The sequence below is a fragment of the Giardia intestinalis genome, chromosome 4, assembly GCF_000002435.2.
Source record: "Giardia intestinalis strain WB C6 chromosome 4, whole genome shotgun sequence".
Taxonomy (NCBI): Eukaryota; Fornicata; order Diplomonadida; family Hexamitidae; genus Giardia; species Giardia duodenalis.
Window position 1 is genome coordinate 2,368,172 of NC_051859.1, and position 17,065 is coordinate 2,385,236.

Consider the following 17,065-nt stretch of genomic DNA (forward strand, 5'->3'; position numbering starts at 1 on the left):
CGATAACATGGCGCTGCTTTCTTTTATCTTCTACCGCCGTGTTCTATACTGATTTGGTAGGTAGTAAACATTAAAAAGGCATATTCTAGCTCTTGCATCAGTTGTCAATACTCTTCCCCGTTATCATAAATCTGAGATACCTATAGGCAGACCTTTTCTCAGCTTTAGACTCAGCTATCTTTTGGTGGATTTCGGCCCAGTCGGTGGCAGACAAGGAACTGGAATTGGTCTTGCTTGTCATTGCGTGAAACATTTCTAACCGTCCCAGAAAGGTGTGCTCATAAATCTGTTCTATTGAAAAGAACACGGTCCCAATGGCTGTGGGTATCTCTGCAATCAGCAAGGCATTTTCAATACTTGAATTATCTTGGTTCATGAGCCCTATAATAAGCACAAAAGCTAACCCGAAGACTAGCCGGGTTAGACAAACAACTGTGTTCAATATATATGTCTCTCGAAGAGTCTGGACAACGAGGACCATGTCAAGGCCCACTAGTATCACTCCAGCAATCGCAGCCTTATGCACTGCTGCATCACAATAATTAAGAAGCAATGCCTGTCTTGTCTCGGTTAAGGTTGCAAACGAATCGGCCACGTTAGCAGGAAGTAACAGTCGCATAAGAAATGGGGACAAAGCAAGGAAAATAAATCCTAATAGAAGTCCAATAGAGTAGACGAGAATAGTCAATCTGACTAGAACTGTCCCTGCACACTGATAAAATCTATGAAAGTAATAGGTCTGCATCGAAGTATAGTAAGAAGTAGCAAAGGACCTCGATGATATCATAAAGATGTGCCGAAAAAGATAGAATACAAGCAGAGAAATCCTTTTCGTGATCGATTCATCAGAGTTTGTGTAGTACTTTGCCACAAGAGTATTGGTCGCTAAAAGCATAAGTGGCTCATATAGCGTTTTAAGATAATGTGGAATAGAACTTAACAAGATGTGCTTATAGACCTTCCACTGCCAAGGGTATCTGTTTTGCTTAAGAAGATTTAGAGAGGTTGCTAATGGATAGTTGTAAATTGTCTTCTGGCACGTTATAAGTAACATCCAAATACTTAAAGGTATAGACACTACAATATCAGTCACAGCCGGCGCAGTAGCAAGAGTTGACATCATGTTCCCACCCCGCTCCCGTCCAATCTTACTGCAGATGGTATAAAAGAGAAGGAGAAAGATACCCTTAAGCAGGTACCTTGTTAATATGTGTGTGAAGATAAGCACGTGCCGTTGCTCAACAATGTGAATTGCCGTCATCCCTTCATCAAATATAATACTCAACCCTCCGAGCGTCGAACAGAGTACTAAGTATTTGGTAGCGTACGAGTCATCTGAGGTGCCTACTGCACTAACGATATAACGGGACGCGGGGGCAATGGTGAGAGAAACTAGGGTGCACCAGCACACAGAGAGAATAATATAGCCAAGGAGGTATGCATTAGCAAATATGGCGTGGCCCACTTCCAGCTCCTTGTGAACAAACGATGCTGCCGATAAAGAAAAGGATATGATTGGACCCCGAATGGCTATCTGATAAATCGGGTACACAGTGGCAAGAGCAAGGAAGCCATGGAGGCCAGTGAAATAAATCATTACTACACATTCCATTACCAAGTATCCTGCATACGCAACATCTAATAATAGGTTTATAAAGTATCCACGCCAAATCAATCGCATTAAAGAATAACGAGGAAAGGTGGGAATAAGTGATTGTTCTGCCCCCTGCGTGTATCCTTCCTGCTTCTTATATCTATTCTCCATGTATTTGTCTAGTAGTTGAATAATCGTCATACGCGGTTTCCGAGCCATTCTTTAATTTTATCTCAAGACTTCCTGCTTCCGATGCCCATAGACGTATCGGATTCAGATGGTTTAGGAGAATTTCTTCAGATTGAGCAGATGGTGTCAGGGGAAGACCCCGATGTGCTTCGAAAGTTCGCTAGAGACTTTGCAAAAGAATCACCCCCTCCACACAAGCTGCGGCACGATCTCACAGGGAGCTGTATAGATATTTCAGACGATACTGACTTGGACGCAAATCCATATCCATTAGATGGACTGTATACCGCAGAAGGTGCCCCGCGACAACAGCGAATTCTCACAAGACATAACCTATTATCAGAGCGCCCACAGGTCGGCGAATCTCAAAGTTATGACTTCGAAAATGGGTATTCTCCTGGACCTGATTCCAGACTTGCCCATTCAGCTTTGGGAGCAACAGTGGAGCAAGATTTTCTGGCAGACCTTGACGTCGAGGACGATATTATATCTGTTGACCCGCATATTGAGAATGATACTGATGCCAAGGCACACATGGACAACGCCGCTAAGTTCTTATCCGATAGCCATTATCAAAGTGCTCCAGACTTTGGGGAAACATATACCCATAATCGAGAAGATTTACTTAGCAATTCCTACTTCCAGGCTGTAGAGAGACAATCGGATAATTATGCAGCAGTAAAGGACCCGCACTCAAGCCATGATAATTGTGAAGAAAGTGAGGATTTAGAGTCCAAGTTTCATGCATCCATTAGGAAAAATAGCTTAGCGGGAATTGAAACAGACCTTGCCTCTGTTGATGAAGAAGGTGTCTCCACTGGAACGGTAGTTCACCTACCTAAATTTCTTACTCTAGAATCAGTGGAGAATAGCAACACAATAGTCCGCATGAAGTCAAACTCCACTGGGATTAGTCGTTTCTTAGAGGCTGATGATGTCAGAAAGCAGTCGGAGGTCCCTGACGGGCCTGCAGATTTTAATGCAGCTCGCGACCAGAGTGCACCTACGTCTGTCCAGAGTCAACAACGACAGCAACAAATTGCTCTTCCCCCAGCCAGTGCAGATGACCGCATTGACGAACAGCTTCGATTGATGGAGAGGGAAATCAACAAGTTAACAGATATGCAAAAGGAGGTCGACGAGTCCTTGAAAAAGAACGCCGCAGAGCATACTGAACGAATGCGTAAGCTAGAGGCAGACAAGGCGGAATTTGACAGAATCAGGAAGGAGGAATGGGCAAAGATAAAGAAGGAGAAACAACAACTAGACGACCGCCGAACGGCTTTTAAAGATAAAGATAGCAAATTGAAAGAGCTTACAGCAGAATTAGAGAAGCACAAGACCAGCAATCAGAAGTTAAGGGAGGATATGCGCCGCAAAGACAACAACTCGCGGCTAACTTCAGAACAATTGCGCTCAAAAATCGACACTCTTACAGAGGAAAATAACAATTTAAAGAAGCGGTTGGAACTGAGTGATAAGGCAGCTATTGAAATGCGCCAGAAGATTCTTAACTTGGAAAAGCTGAATAAAATGCTTCAGATTCAAGCTCGTTCTGATACTTCTGATAGAGAACCGTCTTCTAGAGCTATGAATTCCCCACCAAGACGTCAAGGTCCAGCTGCAGCTCCGCTAAATGTCCATGTGAGTGACACGGAGCAAGAGAATGACTCCATGGTCACTGTCAATAAGCCACTGAGGGCAGACATACCTAATAAAACTCTCTCTAACATAACAAGTAGTCCTGGAAGAAACCTTAGCCAGACGCTGAACCACGATTGGCGGGGCCAAATTACAAAGGGTCGGCCAATCAGCGCTGATATAGATTCCATAAGTCCTAAAAGGAACCCTGCACACCTTAGTGCAACGGCTCGCCCGGGATCCTCGCACGTATCATTTAAGGAACAGGTATCCTCATCAATTCAACAGCCCAGACAGCCTATCGCACTACCGAAGGCAACCGTGGGGGCGCCTTCCAGACAATCGCTTTCTATGCACGCACCAGAGAACGATGAGGTTCTCAAATTACTGCCGTACAGCACCCCGGATTTGTTCTTCCGACAATTTAACGACAGTGTCCTGGCTTACGTGAAGGATGCTCAAATACTAGAGCAGCATACAAAGAATCAACGTGTGGATAAAGTGCTTTCCACTGGCGCTACGCTTACCGAATTTGATAATGGAACAATGAAGCTACAGATACCGCACAGAGGAGAGATAAACATCAAGTTTCAAAATAATGACCTGAAGCAGCTACACAGCGATGGCAAGATAGTCTATTTTTACCATGAAAAAGGTATTCTAATGACTACAATCCCAGTGGTTCTTATAAATCCATCTGCTGCAATCAGCAAGGACGAACGCATCAGTGTGTATAGATTCAGCTCAGGGCAGATTGAGAAGCACTATGCTGACAATCGCAAGGAGGTTTACTACCCAGATGGGTCTAAGAAGTATGTCGCAGCTGATGGATCTGAGCATTCTATTCTAGCTGACGGCACTGAGAGTCACTACACTCCTTAGAAGTCTATTGTGCTACTCTATGACTGTGTTAACTCGCTGATGACAGCGATTGCGTACTTGTACCATTTGGCTAGGCGATCGTCTGATCACACGTTCCGAATCTAGTCCATACTCTTGCGCAAAGCTGTATAGAGAGCATTCCCCAGGGAGGATTGGAGGCTTGTAGTCTTTATCATCTGATGCGTGTGCAGGGACTGGTGGGCATAGCGTGATGGCGCCCATAAATGCGACGCGTTGGTGCACTACCGAAGGACTCTGCACAAACTGCGCGACTGTCTTGTAAATAGCTGAAAGGCTGGTTGAGGTGGCATCTCTGTCAAGTGCCTTCCCTCTGAGTACCCATAAGGATGTGGTGTAGGAGATAAAGCTGTCCAGCAGGTGGCCGATCACATGCTGAAGATCTGGAAACCTGAGCTTTAGCCGCTCTCCGATGACTAACAATGAAGCAACTTGCATGTCAAGTACTTCTATTTGCTTGCAAGTAACTATCGACGGATAGGTGTCTGCTGCAGCTTCTGTGACATCCTCCATGATGCATCGGCTTTGAACAGCCTGAACCAAACTGCTCCAAAGTGGCGCATGCTTGATCTTGGAGATGTGTGGAGCACCCTTAAGCCGTGGTTCGGAGAGAGCTACATGCAAGGTACCCTTAGCTTGCTTTCCAGTAGGGAACCAATCTGGATCATTTCCCTCCTGACGATCTTCCTTCTCTCGCTTAGCTGCTTCATCTAGAGAGTAGGTTCCATAGTATCTAAAGATCAATCTGCCAAGGAAGCTAGAAGGATCCAACTCGAAAGAGCTATCCATCTGATTTCTTTGGCAAAAGCACAGGGCCGCGCCCAACAAATTTACTGTGATTCTCCACCTTCCCCATCAGCTAGAGGAAGAGTGTCGTAGCAGGACTGGCGAATAATTCCAACAACTTCGGGCACTGTTATCGGCCAGGGGTGCATCTTATTCTTTCCGCTTGCAAATAGAGAAATTGCATAGTCCATTACTTCTTCCTCGTCATAAAGAGTGCGGCGACCCTCCACATCTGCGCAAATGACCTGCTCAACCATATCTTTGAACTCCTCATAACTGTCCATTTGGAATGCAGAAAGAATCTTCTCTAGCGTCTTTTCGAAGCGCTGATCGTCATGTGTCTCCGAGTGCTGCTTACATATATTCAGATACGCTATCAAGAAGATGGCACAGGCCTTCCCGTGTGGAACACCCTTGAAATAGGTTATCTTGTACGAAAGACCGTGTGCAATGGAGGTGCCTCCAATTGTAATGGCTATACCAGCGTAGCAAGAGGCAAGCGTCATCTCATCGCGAAACTCTGTCATCTCCGGGTCTGTTAAGTCCGTAAATGTTGTCTTCATGATCGCCGGCTTCAAGTAGAAATGCCAGCAGATCTGAAGATGCTTAAGGCTCTCAACAGATGCTTTAACAGAGAGCTCAGTTGTTTTAACCGTAAGCATAGATTCAACTGCATGACACAGGATGTCCAGGAACATGCTAAGCGTTTGAGATGTCGGCAGATACAGTTGATAGCAAGGGTCGACCAGCGAGATCTTCGGAAATACGAGGTTAGGAATGCTGATTTTAGTTTGCTTAATGTGGTCGGTCAAAATGGCATAGGGCGTTACTTCAGAGGCTGTGCCTGCTGCCGTGCTAATGCATATCACATCCTTTGGTGACTCAGAGATTGCCACCTTGATGCCCTCCTTGTTGACTAGATATACAGCAATGGCTTTTGCCGCATCCATAGCGGAGCCCCCTCCCAGCCCAATGACAAAGTCCACCTGCTTACCAGACACCTGTCTGGCTGCCTTTGTGACGGTCACTGTACTAGGGTTCGGCTCAACCTCATTGAAAAGATAACTTTCGATCTCGTGGCTGGCTAATATGTCCTTTAGCTTGCTCAACGAGTGGTTTGCCTGGGATGAAGTACTTCCTGTGACCACAAGAGCCTTCTTGCCTGCATACGACGCAAAGATACTTGCATGTTTCTCAAGCACGTCGCGATCGATATAAATTGGATGCCTGATCACATCGGCAAAGGCACTCAGGTCGAGGGGCATTTTTAAAATTAGATTTCTCAAGGACACCGAGTCGCTTTGTTGCGACCTCATATCTGAGAGTACGGACCAGGTCCATTTACTAGGGAGCTGGTAGCTATGAAAAAACATCACATTAGTCCGATTCGTGAGCTCACTATTGAAGAATTGCTAGAGAGTTTTGGAGGCATGTTCACCTTATTAGTCTTTTTCTTACATACAAACCACCAGACAAGAAACCCTATTACGCCTGCTATTGCCAATATTGCGATAGTAACCCCTACTGCGATACCTGTTGCATTAGATCGAGACCCTGTCTCATTCTGAGGTTGGGTGCTATACTCAAGGCAATGAACAGGGCCATGTCCAGTGGACGGAGCCTTGCACTTGGTGCAGTTGGGAACCCCCATAATGAGAGAGCCACTGTCCGTTGAATCGCACTTAAAGCAGTACCTATTGTTGACAATAGCATAGGTTGATTGACAGCTGGTACAGTAAAGATCAGAATTACAGCTCATACACCCTTCGCCGCAATGAATGCATTTCCGGGTCTGTGTGTTTCCAATGTAAGGACCAAGAGTCGCGCAATCGGATACACAGGATCCGTCGGGTGCTAGAAAGAAGTTCTCCTGACAGCGATCACACGTTGACGGATCTGTCTGGCAAAGCTCGCAATTTTTCATTGAGCATGAAGTTGAAGAGATGCAGTGAACCTGATTAAAATTGGGAACCATTCCGGTAGTACAAGCACTACATTTTAACTCAGTCGTCGTGTAACCGCCTTTGTAACAGCGAATGCAGTTTGGTATCCCTGTAAAGGTACTGCCAGACTGGGTAGATGAGCAAGCAATGCAGTTTCCCACTGATCCTGGAACATACTGTTCCGGGACACAGTCTGTACACTGGTTTTCTCCAGGGCCTACACAAGCCCTACAGCTGGAATGGCACTTCTCGCAGGCACCAGTAGCACTGTCTCCATAGTAGTGATTGTCATCACTGTTCTGAGTGCTGCAGTTACTCACACACGTTTTATTATCAAGAGCAAGATAGGTGCGCATGTGGCACACAGCACACCTTGTCGTATCCGTAGTGTTGCACGTTTTGCATGCAAGGATGCTACAGTCACCCTCGGGAGGTCCAGGCGGCGTAACAGCATTGCAGTGATTATTTTGAGGAACCGATCCATCAGAGCATTTCGTACAAGTTAATGTGGATTGCGCATATGAACACTCCACACAGTTTGCAATACCCTGTCTAGCTGTATCGCTACATGAAACGCATGCTTGCATATCACTCGCAGTAGGATTGGTGAACAGACCAGATGCTGTGCTTGTGTTACACTGCAGGCATCTGCCACCGACATCCACATCTCCAGAGCAGATGGACCTAGCCAGAGTGGAGTACCTGTGATAGCAGCCTCCATAGTGGTAAACAAACTTCTTCTCAGCACACTGTGTACACCGTCCACCACTACATGTGCACATAAGGTTAAAGTCACTACAATCACCGTCTATAATCGCTAAACCGGTGTTCTTACATTGCTTGCAGCATATAGTATCAGCTACGTGAATCTGATTGGATACTTCACAGATTTTGGGGGCATAATTTCCGTTGGCCAAAAGACACGTGGATGCAAACTGCAGAAAGCCTGCTCCACAACGGTTACAATATGTAGATCCAGACGACGTAGAATGCACACACCCCGAAAGGGCATCCTCTACGCCTCCGATGGGAACACACTTGTTGTCTATGGCTACTTTGTCTCTGTCAGCGCAGCCATGACAGATGACCACAAAACCGCCTGTGCTGCCATCGTCTGGAATTGCCGTGCACAGGTTGCACCCGGAAGTACCATCTGACTCAAAGCATGCAATGCAAGACTGAGTTGTGGAGGATTTCTTCGGATTATCAGTATATCCATCTTGGTTGCACTGAGTACAATAACCGTCAACCAGTTGCTCATTCTCATCATCAACAAAGTCACATACTAGACTTCCAGCGCTGTCCGTGCTGATGTTGAAGCAGCTACCGTAATGGAGAAAATAACCTTTAGTACATCTAGTGCATCCTGCTGCCGAACAAACGTTTCCTTGTGCGTCATTTGCAGATACACATCTACCGTTTATAGGAACCTTCTCTGTTGCACATTTAGAACAGTATTTGAGATCATTTATAGAGATTGTACAAGAGCCAGACACACCACCGCAGTCACTATCAGATGTGCATCCGGCAACAATAGAGGCCTTAATAATTACTGTAACTAGAATCATGGCTAGGGATGTGTGCAAAGAAGTCATCATTTAATCTTTAAATTTTTGTTCCGCATGTAGAGTAGAATAGGTTACAACGTTAACGTTTCTAACCGCTCTATGCTCGTGTGCATTGTTGGAGAAAGGGTATTGTCATATCCTGCCTCTAGAAGCAGCCTTATTTCGAGATCACTTAAGGGCGCATAGGGGAGAGTGGGAAGAACGTGATCAATACATAGAGCAATGTCGTCTACGTTGTCGCTAGTTGAGCAAAGCAGGCCTTCTCCGTCTGCCTTGCAAATCTCCTTTATGACCTGTCCCAAACCGTCTACAGACTCAACCCCTATAGATTCATATAGTTGGCGAATTTCTTTGCCCAACGAATCTTCTCTTATCCGTAGAAGAGGCGCAAGGAACATAGCTGACGATTTCCCAATATTGGACCCATGCCTATAGGAGACTGCTGATCCCAAGTATGTCAAAAACCCGATGCCTAGTTTGTTTTGTAGCAGGCCAATCTCCACTGCACACGCTGCAAGAGCATATATAAAGTCTCGCTTCTTTAAGTACTCAGTGTTGAATGATTTTAGGTAGGGTCTGATCCCCAGGAGCCAAGCATCGTATGTATGCACGAGGAGACGAAGATAGACCGGCTGACATTCAGGATAAAGGGAAACACCTCCTGCCAGTAGATACTCGGCTGCATTCACTATACCCATCAAGAATGCAGGGATGCTCATGGCCGGTGTCAGCGTCTCAAAGTACGTGGTGCTTAAAAGAACAGTTTCTGCTCTTAGGGTACAAATTATACTAATGCAATGCTTGCAGCGATGATCCATCAAGACTGTGAGCCGGGTGGACAGGGCTCCACAGCCAGGACCCGTGGGGATTAGTATGAGCGGTGTCCTGACGCTGCTAGTCTCGTGGTTTGATGCCACAAACTTTGCAACGCTCAGCACAGAACCCCCACCAATCGCAATTAAAAAGCTTGCGCCACTCTTCCGAAACGTCTTCGTAGCCAGGTGGGCTGACGTTACAGATGCGCCCGATTCTAGTATCTTATGGTGCTGGTATGCAATAGAGAGTTGCTCGAGGGCTCCTATGACATCTGCCATTGCCCCGGACTGATGCCCGGATTGCATCCCAGTAATGAGCATGCAGCGCTCCTCTGCTAGCGGCATCAATATAGTTAGCAATCTAGGGAAGATGTTATCCGGCATTTCAACGTTAAGCCCGTTCAGTCGCGCTATGTCGTCCATCACTGCTTGGTTCATGATTTTTGGAATCCTTGCATTTCCTTAGGATGGCGCGTAGCTGTTCATATGTGAATTTTTCACTGCCATCGGGCGCATGTTCGTTTTGAAAGTGGGCCCATCTCGTATCTGCTACACTGGCTCCGAACTTCTCGAGCAGACACCTCAGTTGGTTGATGTGGATTGTTCCAGTAGACGCTGGATCAAGGGTTTCTACCAGCATCGTGAAGATCTCATCCTCCTGAGGTTTATTGGTCAAAAGAATAGCTGCTCTTTCAACATCATACACAGTGTACCTTCTCTCTGGATGTATTTGCAAAGCCGATAGTACCTCGTTTAGAGAGTCTCCACTTGTAGCAAACCCGGAGCTTAGCAGCACATTGCTAAGTTCGTCAAATGTGAGAAAGCATCCACCCGTTTGCAGGCATGACCCTAGCACTTCTTCACACCGGCTCCACTCTTCACCAAACTCACACTTGTCCAGTTCCATTTATGGCTTACGTATTTATACGTTTACTGTTATCTGTAGCGCTTCAGGACAAGTACCTCTTTAATTGCGGACCTGTTGCATACGCGCTAACTGTTGTGCCATCAAGCTGGACCACATCCTTTTCGTATGGGTACAGGATTTCGTAGCAATCAAGATGATCGCCTTGTGCTGCAGCCATCAATGCGGTGAATCCTGCGCCGTTTGGATGGCTTGCGTTTGTTCTGAACCCAGACTCGCTGGTGACAAGCAACTTCACGATCTCTGTGCGGCCCAGAGTAGCTGCTTCCATAAGCGCTGTGACCCCTTGGTTGGTGGTCATGCCGGCCTCATATTCTATAAGTAATTCAACGATGTGGTCGTGTCCGTGACGAGCTGCCGACATAAGTGCGGTGAATCCTGTTTGTGTTTGAAGTCCTGCCTCGGCTGAGAGTAGCAGCTCGACTATATCCGTATGCCCCTTAAAAGCCGCTAGCATGAGGGCCGTGACTCCGCTGACATCCGACATGCCTGCTTCATAACTAGATAAGATTCTAACACACTCTGTATGACCCTGAAACGCTGCGTGCATAGTAGCGGACCACGACTTGAGATCTTGACGCCCATGCTCGTACTCGGCAAGAAGGGCGACCATAGCATCGTGTCCGCTTGTTGCTGCAAGCATAAGGGCTGTATTCTTTTCTTGGTCCACTAAACCCTGCTGAAGCCTCCGCAGACAGTAACATAGAGGCAAGTCGTTGCTGATGGCAGCTATCATCAGCTCTGTCTGCTGGTTGTTGGTACGCCGATAGGAGGAAACGTCAGGAGCTTCTACCGGAGCAAGAACTTCGGCTACGTTTATATGGCGATGAAGAAGCGCTAGATGCATTGCTGTGACACCGTCAGTGTTCCGCTTCAGCCCAGCCTCCCTTGGAATGAGAATTTTAACACATTCCTCGTATCCATAGATAGCTGCAAGCATCAGTGCCGTATTTCCGTGGTTATCTGTGGCAGTTGCGTAGATGTCCTGTGTTTGCCACACGCCAATCAAATCATTGTTCATTACTGCTATGTGAAGAGGAGTATATCCATTGGCATCATATTTAACATCGCGGTCCTCTACCTTGGTCTTTTCAAGCTTCTTTCGAAGAGACGCGTTTCGCATCAGTGTTTGTAGGTTTCGCTGCACAAATAGTTCAGCGCCCTTGATGAGATTGTGCTGATCGATAAGACCTAGATGCAGCTCTGCATTGTACTTTTTTAAGGAGGCTTTCTCCCAGATAGAGTCAGATATGAGAGTTGCAATGCCCAGCCTATTTGCCTTTAAAGCATGCTCCAATAACTCATACCTTATATCAGTCCGGTCTGGATCAAGACGCCGCACAAACTCCCAAATGCTCACTATATCGTTGTCATCAATGGCTGCATGCCCGAAGCGAATCTGCTTGTCTATATCCCTTGGGTTATACTGTGCACGCACTGCAATTGCCTGTCCATCGGTTTGGGACAGCTCTGCCGCAACTTCGTAGTGTTGAGATAAGAGTGCAAGCACAAGAGCAGACTGTCCATGTATGTTGCATTGATCAATATTCTTGCTATGCCGAGTCAGTGATGGCAAACACTCAATCATCCCAGTTTCGGAAACTAACATCAACGGTGTTACATTATTGTGATCTGCTGCAGAGGCCTCGAAGTGGGATAGAGCATCTATGACCTCACGATTCCCCCTATCTATGGCTAGCATCAATGCCGTTTTCCCAGCTCCATTTCGAATATGAGCCTCCTTCGGCGCCAGAATAGAAATGAGAGACACATTATCCGATAAAACTGCCATGTGAAGACACGTGTTTCCGTGATCATCAACCTGCCCTGCCTCATACTGAACCAGAATCTGACTGGCCCGGAGTAAAGAGAGAGCGCACGCATTCATCAGCGCCGTCCTATTGTGCGAGTCACGAATACGTGCTTCAACAGCGGCCAAACATGGAATACATGCAAATGACTTAGATGCAACAGCGATATGAAGAGCTGTGTCTCCATAATTGTTGCGAATACACCCCTCGGTACGTACAAGTATGCTAGCTAGGTTCTCCTTATTGTCCTTCACAGCATACATGAGAGCAGTACACCCATGAGAATCAACAAGGCCCGACTCAACAGCTGCAAGCATCTCCACCAGATCCAGTGACCCCAGTTGTACGGCATACATAAGAGCGGTTCGTCCATCCAGATCCTGAAATCCGGCCTCAATGATCACAAGCTCCTTTGCGGCCCTCAGTGACCCGCTCTGAATGGCAAGCATAAGACTCGTTTGATTATTGCTAGTAACAGTACGAGCATACTTCATGTTTATTTGGACCTGGTAGAGGTCATCCGAAACAGCGGCATGCATCAGCGGGGTAGCGTCGAAGTCAAGTTCCACTTGTTGACGTCGGGATAAAGCGTCCACTTCAGCCTTCGTTGCTGAAGATTGTAGAGAGTGTTGTAGCTGTTCCAACGCTTCGTGGGTCGTTGTAAAACCATTAACAGCATCAGAAATGTGTTTGGCAGTATCTAGGTCACTATGAGAGAGCTTTTCTTCAATGTGTGTAAGGCCAGCACCCGGCTTGTTGTTGGCGTGACAGGGAATGAAGTTGTCAAGCTTCTGCATTGTACTAATCGGAGACGCAGTCTGACTCGTTCGACTATTACTACCTAAACTGCTACCGGGGCTTTTCAAGGTTGGAGTGAGGCTGTGAAAGAGAACTTCGTTCTCCCCTTTGTCCTCCATAGCACTCTTGGTCAAGTTCTCATCTCGGCACGCACTGTAATGCACAACATAATTTTTACGATTGCTGGGATCCTTTGCTGCATTCATTTTCGGGAATTCATGCCTGTTTTCATCATCTAACTGCTTACCTGGCCGTCCATCTGGAGACACAAAGTTACCATCCAATGCCTGTCCATCACGTGTATTCCCTTGTTCTTCCTGTATCTGTAAGTCTGCCGGCTTAGTTAACTCTGTCTGATGGATTCCAGGATTTGGTTGCTCAGGTAAAGACAATATCTGCCTGAGAACACGTTGTGGAGACACACCCCTAAGCTGAGGAGAAGAGCATGATGTCCTGTAATGACTTGTCACTAGAGTACTAGCGTTCTCTATCTGCTTGTTGGTAAGGAGCCAGTTATCCAACCAAGACGCTATCTGCCTGTAGCCTTCTCGTGCAGCTAATCTGGCGCACTCAATAAGATCGCATTTTCCCAAGTTTCCATGCTTCACCAAGAGCTTCACAATCTCAAGGTAGTTCCCCATGATAGCGTATTCAAGGGCTCCCATGCCATTTGAGTCTCGCTCAGGGCCTAAGAACCCCAGTAGTTCCTTGCAACATTCATAGGAACCTGCTTCTGCAGCTATCATGAGAGCCGTCCTACAGTCGGGGAGAATGACCAGTCGCTCCAGAGGGGCAAGAACTTTGCAGCATGCAGTGTTATTTGACTGACATGCATACATCAGAGCAGTGAAGCCTGTACGTGTGGTAGCACAGGACTCAGAAATAGCGAGGATCTGGCACATTTCCGCGTCCCCAAGGATAGCTGCCCGCATTAGGCCTGTCATGCCGTCTTCGTCTCTCCTTCCCCCAAATATTGCTATGCTTGTCTTGACCTGAGCATACTTCCTGCTACAGATCCCGTTAAACCAGTCATGAACACTCGTGAGCATAAGACAAATTTTTGGGTGAGTGTAATACTCGCGTCTTAAGGATCGATAAACCACGTAGGCTTCTGCATGATGCTTGCTCTCTAAGGCCGACAGGCAATTGTTAATTTTGTAGAACTGAAGTGACATTCCGCGGCCTTTGCGCGGAAGAAACTTTTAAAAATGTCGACGTACACTTCCCTTAATGCGTCCTTCGGCAGCTCTGCGGGGACGAGGATGACTGCCTTTCCAAACTCAGCAGAGATGATTGAGACGGCGGTTCCCCATGCCACGCAGAGAAGGCTCTCGTCTGGTTCGGGCGCCCTCCACGACTTCCATGACAAGGTTTTCACGCAGAATATGACCTCTCCATCTAACCTCATAGGCTCTGGTCGCTTCGTTAACTCGAGGGTCGGCGATCCCGCGAGCTATGGGCTGGCACGCGACTTCTTTTCATTTGATAGCCACAGGCTTCCTGATGTCAAGGTATCTGGTGGTTCTCTCTCCTCGTCTCTTTCCTCCAGTCGAAACGTCAAGGAGCCGATGCCCCTCATGTCCCAGACGGCTGAAACCCTGGCCATGGTAGGGTCGTGCCATAGCAAACCTATCTACACTGTCTACGACAAGGGGACTTCGCGTGTCTTCGGTCCGGGCAACGAGACCATGTTTGCCAGAGATAAGATCTTTACAGGGGTGGTTTCATACCCCATGAGGCCGTCTCCGAAGTGGAGCTTCCGCTCGTCTGACTACCCCACCGATAACAAGGTTATCCCGCCGTTCATCGGCGATGCTGAGACGGGTCGGTACGCACATTCTGGGCGCCTTTCGTCCAGCGACATCATTAAGCCAAGCGCGTACAAAACTTACGGTACTTCGTCGGAGGCTGTCTATGTGCCCTCTGTTGCACGCTACAACTCGGTCCTCCCAGTTTCGGTGACCCGTACCACAAGCGCAGGCCTGAGGTCTTCTTCCTCATCCTTCTCAAGCCACGTCGCACCGGTCGCCGCAGCTCTCGATAACCTTGGCGCTAGCTTCAGCAAGATGGGCAGAGGAAGCTCCATGGGCAGCAGGAGCCTCTCCGTTAGTACTGCGCCGGGTACCATGCGCATCTCAAGGAATTACACGCTTGATTCGTTAGCAAACGTCTCTGTTTATTGATAGTCTTTGCTGAGTAAACAAGGTCTCCTTTGCGCTCGTCGGGGGACGGCTAAAAATTCTGTTCCGCGCACTTTTCTTAAAAAGAAAATAGGATGGAGGACCTTCCCTTCTCTACGTCTCCTATCAACGCACGGCCAAAGTCTCTCCTCGAATCCGGTCTCGGTGACTCCCTTAGGGCCAGTGCTGCGGGGAATTCTTTTACGAAGATGGCTCCAGGATCAATGCAGACCTCCGGGATAAACGGTGTCACCTGCGGGAGCACGTTTGACTCAGATGCCTATGTAGCCAAGGTCAATCATATGAACTACTTACACGCAACAGCACCTTACTCACCACCAGTACGCACCACAGAAAGCAGGATAGGGCAGCCCGAAACCTATGGGTTAGCACGTGATTTCTTTAAGCGCAGCATGCCTCGTTCTTATAGCGCCTCCGCAGGACATCTCTCTCGGAAGTATGCGGGGCTTGAACCGGGATCTCTGACTGGGCGAGACTTTTTCATAACGAGCAAGGAAATGGCAGAGCAGAGCAAAAAGAGTGACCCGACCAAGTTGCCTGGCGGTGAAAATTTTAAGTATGGGTGGAAAATCGGTAGTCCGGCAGGGTGCGGAAGGGGAATTGATATCAGCGCCTACATGACTTCTCCGTCGGCTCTCTTGCGTAGCGAGAGCTATTTCGATGCACACAGAAGGCTCTGCAGAGAGCCTGAACCAGAGACGTCTCGCCTTTGCAAGTGTGCCGACTGGGAACGCCCTGTGTGCAAAACCTGTGGAAAGGCCCATGCAAATGGCGCTGTTGGAGGCTGCGAATACGCAAAGGCAGTCTCGGACAGCTACCTAGCAAAGGAAAAGGACTCTGCATATGCGTTCACAGTTAATAACGTCGCTGCCACGCAAGGTCACTTGCTTGCCGCCGGCGCACGCCTCCGCGGAGCACAGAATTGCAAGAACAACTGCCCTGTTTGCCGCATGGAGCACTATCAGCCCTCGGAGCTCTGCAAGGAGCATATGGCTCACACGGCAGATAGAATCCGAGATTATGAAGTGCGCTCCCTTATGCGCAGCCAAGACTTGGGATGCGGCCTCCACCCTGACCGGCTTCCTTGCAAGGTTTGCCATGCACATCATATTATGTTCACGCCACACGACAACCCTCGAAGCCACCAGTTGCCAGGCTCATGCAGGGTCTGCGGCTCATACCACAGTCCCGAATACATGCTAGACAGGGCCTGTCGCACAGCAGGAATGGATAGTGTTTCCAGGCTTCAGACCCTTGCTAGCTCCACCGGGGTGCCACGTATGGATGGGAGCACATACAGTATGCCTCATGGGCCCCTCTCTGGGTCGAGAGGCGGCATGATGAATAAGTCTGGTGCCTTTAATAGCAACATGAGTCTCAGCTTGGGCGTTAGCACAGCACCGGGGACTCGTCGTTTCTCGATAGTATAAGTTACCAAAGTAAATGATATACTATCAGTTTCTGATTGGATCGTCTGCGTCCTCCTCAGGGAGCCGCATGCGCGGTATGCCTTCAGTAATTGGAAAGACTAGTCCGCAGCTATTGCAAGTAATAGAACCCTCAAGTATTATAAACCCGTAAAGCGTATATGCGAGGACAGTTAGAAATTCCTGGTTTGAGTCATAGTCGTCTGGTAAATCGGGAGGCAGACCTTCAACTGCATGTCCAACCATGCCATAGAGCATAGGATAGTCCATTCTGCTGGCTAACTTGCGAACTATATCGATGTTATACTCCGGGGCGTCGTCTTCCGCCTGCTCAGTGACGTCGACAGTGAAGCCGGCGTTGGCAGTGCAGCACGATTTCCTGGGGCAGGTGAGCGTAGAAAGAAGGAAAAGATGCATTTATACGATGCAGCGACAGAAATTAAATAATTGCTCAAGTTTTGAGCAAG

At 47.8% G+C, this 17,065-nt stretch overlaps 11 protein-coding genes across 11 annotated transcripts; 3 read left to right on the forward strand and 8 right to left on the reverse strand.

Annotated features, from left to right (window-relative positions):
• Positions 1-97: 97 nt before the first annotated feature.
• On the reverse strand, positions 98-1,813 carry GL50803_0016841 (DinF protein; the record flags this gene model as incomplete). The annotated part of the gene is made up of 1 exon (XM_001704844.1): positions 98-1,813. One exon carries the CDS (start codon positions 1,811-1,813, stop codon positions 98-100), a length of 1,716 nt encoding a protein of 571 aa, XP_001704896.1.
• A 33-nt stretch (positions 1,814-1,846) lies between these two features.
• GL50803_0013352 (T-complex protein-10) lies at positions 1,847-4,306 on the forward strand (the record flags this gene model as incomplete). Its single annotated transcript, XM_001704845.1, has 1 exon — positions 1,847-4,306. One exon carries the CDS (start codon positions 1,847-1,849, stop codon positions 4,304-4,306), a length of 2,460 nt encoding a protein of 819 aa, XP_001704897.1.
• Positions 4,307-4,318: 12 nt separating this feature from the next.
• GL50803_0026739 (uncharacterized protein) lies at positions 4,319-5,113 on the reverse strand (the record flags this gene model as incomplete). Its single annotated transcript, XM_001704846.1, has 1 exon — positions 4,319-5,113. The coding sequence occupies one exon, from the start codon at positions 5,111-5,113 to the stop codon at positions 4,319-4,321; it is 795 nt and encodes a 264-aa protein (XP_001704898.1).
• A 41-nt stretch (positions 5,114-5,154) lies between these two features.
• On the reverse strand, positions 5,155-6,375 carry GL50803_0013350 (Alcohol dehydrogenase 3; the record flags this gene model as incomplete). Its single annotated transcript, XM_001704847.2, has 1 exon — positions 5,155-6,375. The coding sequence occupies one exon, from the start codon at positions 6,373-6,375 to the stop codon at positions 5,155-5,157; it is 1,221 nt and encodes a 406-aa protein (XP_001704899.2).
• Positions 6,376-6,482: 107 nt separating this feature from the next.
• On the reverse strand, positions 6,483-8,651 carry GL50803_0016842 (High cysteine membrane protein Group 2; the record flags this gene model as incomplete). Its single annotated transcript, XM_001704849.1, has 1 exon — positions 6,483-8,651. The coding sequence occupies one exon, from the start codon at positions 8,649-8,651 to the stop codon at positions 6,483-6,485; it is 2,169 nt and encodes a 722-aa protein (XP_001704901.1).
• Positions 8,652-8,692: 41 nt separating this feature from the next.
• On the reverse strand, positions 8,693-9,874 carry GL50803_002860 (Iron-containing alcohol dehydrogenase; the record flags this gene model as incomplete). The annotated part of the gene is made up of 1 exon (XM_001704853.1): positions 8,693-9,874. One exon carries the CDS (start codon positions 9,872-9,874, stop codon positions 8,693-8,695), a length of 1,182 nt encoding a protein of 393 aa, XP_001704905.1.
• Positions 9,828-10,343, reverse strand: GL50803_002861 (uncharacterized protein; the record flags this gene model as incomplete). The annotated part of the gene is made up of 1 exon (XM_038046022.1): positions 9,828-10,343. The coding sequence occupies one exon, from the start codon at positions 10,341-10,343 to the stop codon at positions 9,828-9,830; it is 516 nt and encodes a 171-aa protein (XP_037902100.1).
• Positions 10,344-10,386: 43 nt separating this feature from the next.
• Positions 10,387-14,019, reverse strand: GL50803_0016843 (Ankyrin repeat protein 1; the record flags this gene model as incomplete). Its single annotated transcript, XM_001704854.2, has 1 exon — positions 10,387-14,019. One exon carries the CDS (start codon positions 14,017-14,019, stop codon positions 10,387-10,389), a length of 3,633 nt encoding a protein of 1,210 aa, XP_001704906.2.
• A 159-nt stretch (positions 14,020-14,178) lies between these two features.
• GL50803_0016844 (uncharacterized protein) lies at positions 14,179-15,153 on the forward strand (the record flags this gene model as incomplete). The annotated part of the gene is made up of 1 exon (XM_001704857.1): positions 14,179-15,153. The coding sequence occupies one exon, from the start codon at positions 14,179-14,181 to the stop codon at positions 15,151-15,153; it is 975 nt and encodes a 324-aa protein (XP_001704909.1).
• Positions 15,154-15,245: 92 nt separating this feature from the next.
• Positions 15,246-16,601, forward strand: GL50803_004852 (uncharacterized protein; the record flags this gene model as incomplete). Its single annotated transcript, XM_001704859.1, has 1 exon — positions 15,246-16,601. One exon carries the CDS (start codon positions 15,246-15,248, stop codon positions 16,599-16,601), a length of 1,356 nt encoding a protein of 451 aa, XP_001704911.1.
• Positions 16,602-16,625: 24 nt separating this feature from the next.
• Positions 16,626-17,015, reverse strand: GL50803_0019867 (Trm112p-like protein; the record flags this gene model as incomplete). The annotated part of the gene is made up of 1 exon (XM_001704860.1): positions 16,626-17,015. The coding sequence occupies one exon, from the start codon at positions 17,013-17,015 to the stop codon at positions 16,626-16,628; it is 390 nt and encodes a 129-aa protein (XP_001704912.1).
• Between the last annotated feature and the right edge of the window lie 50 nt (positions 17,016-17,065).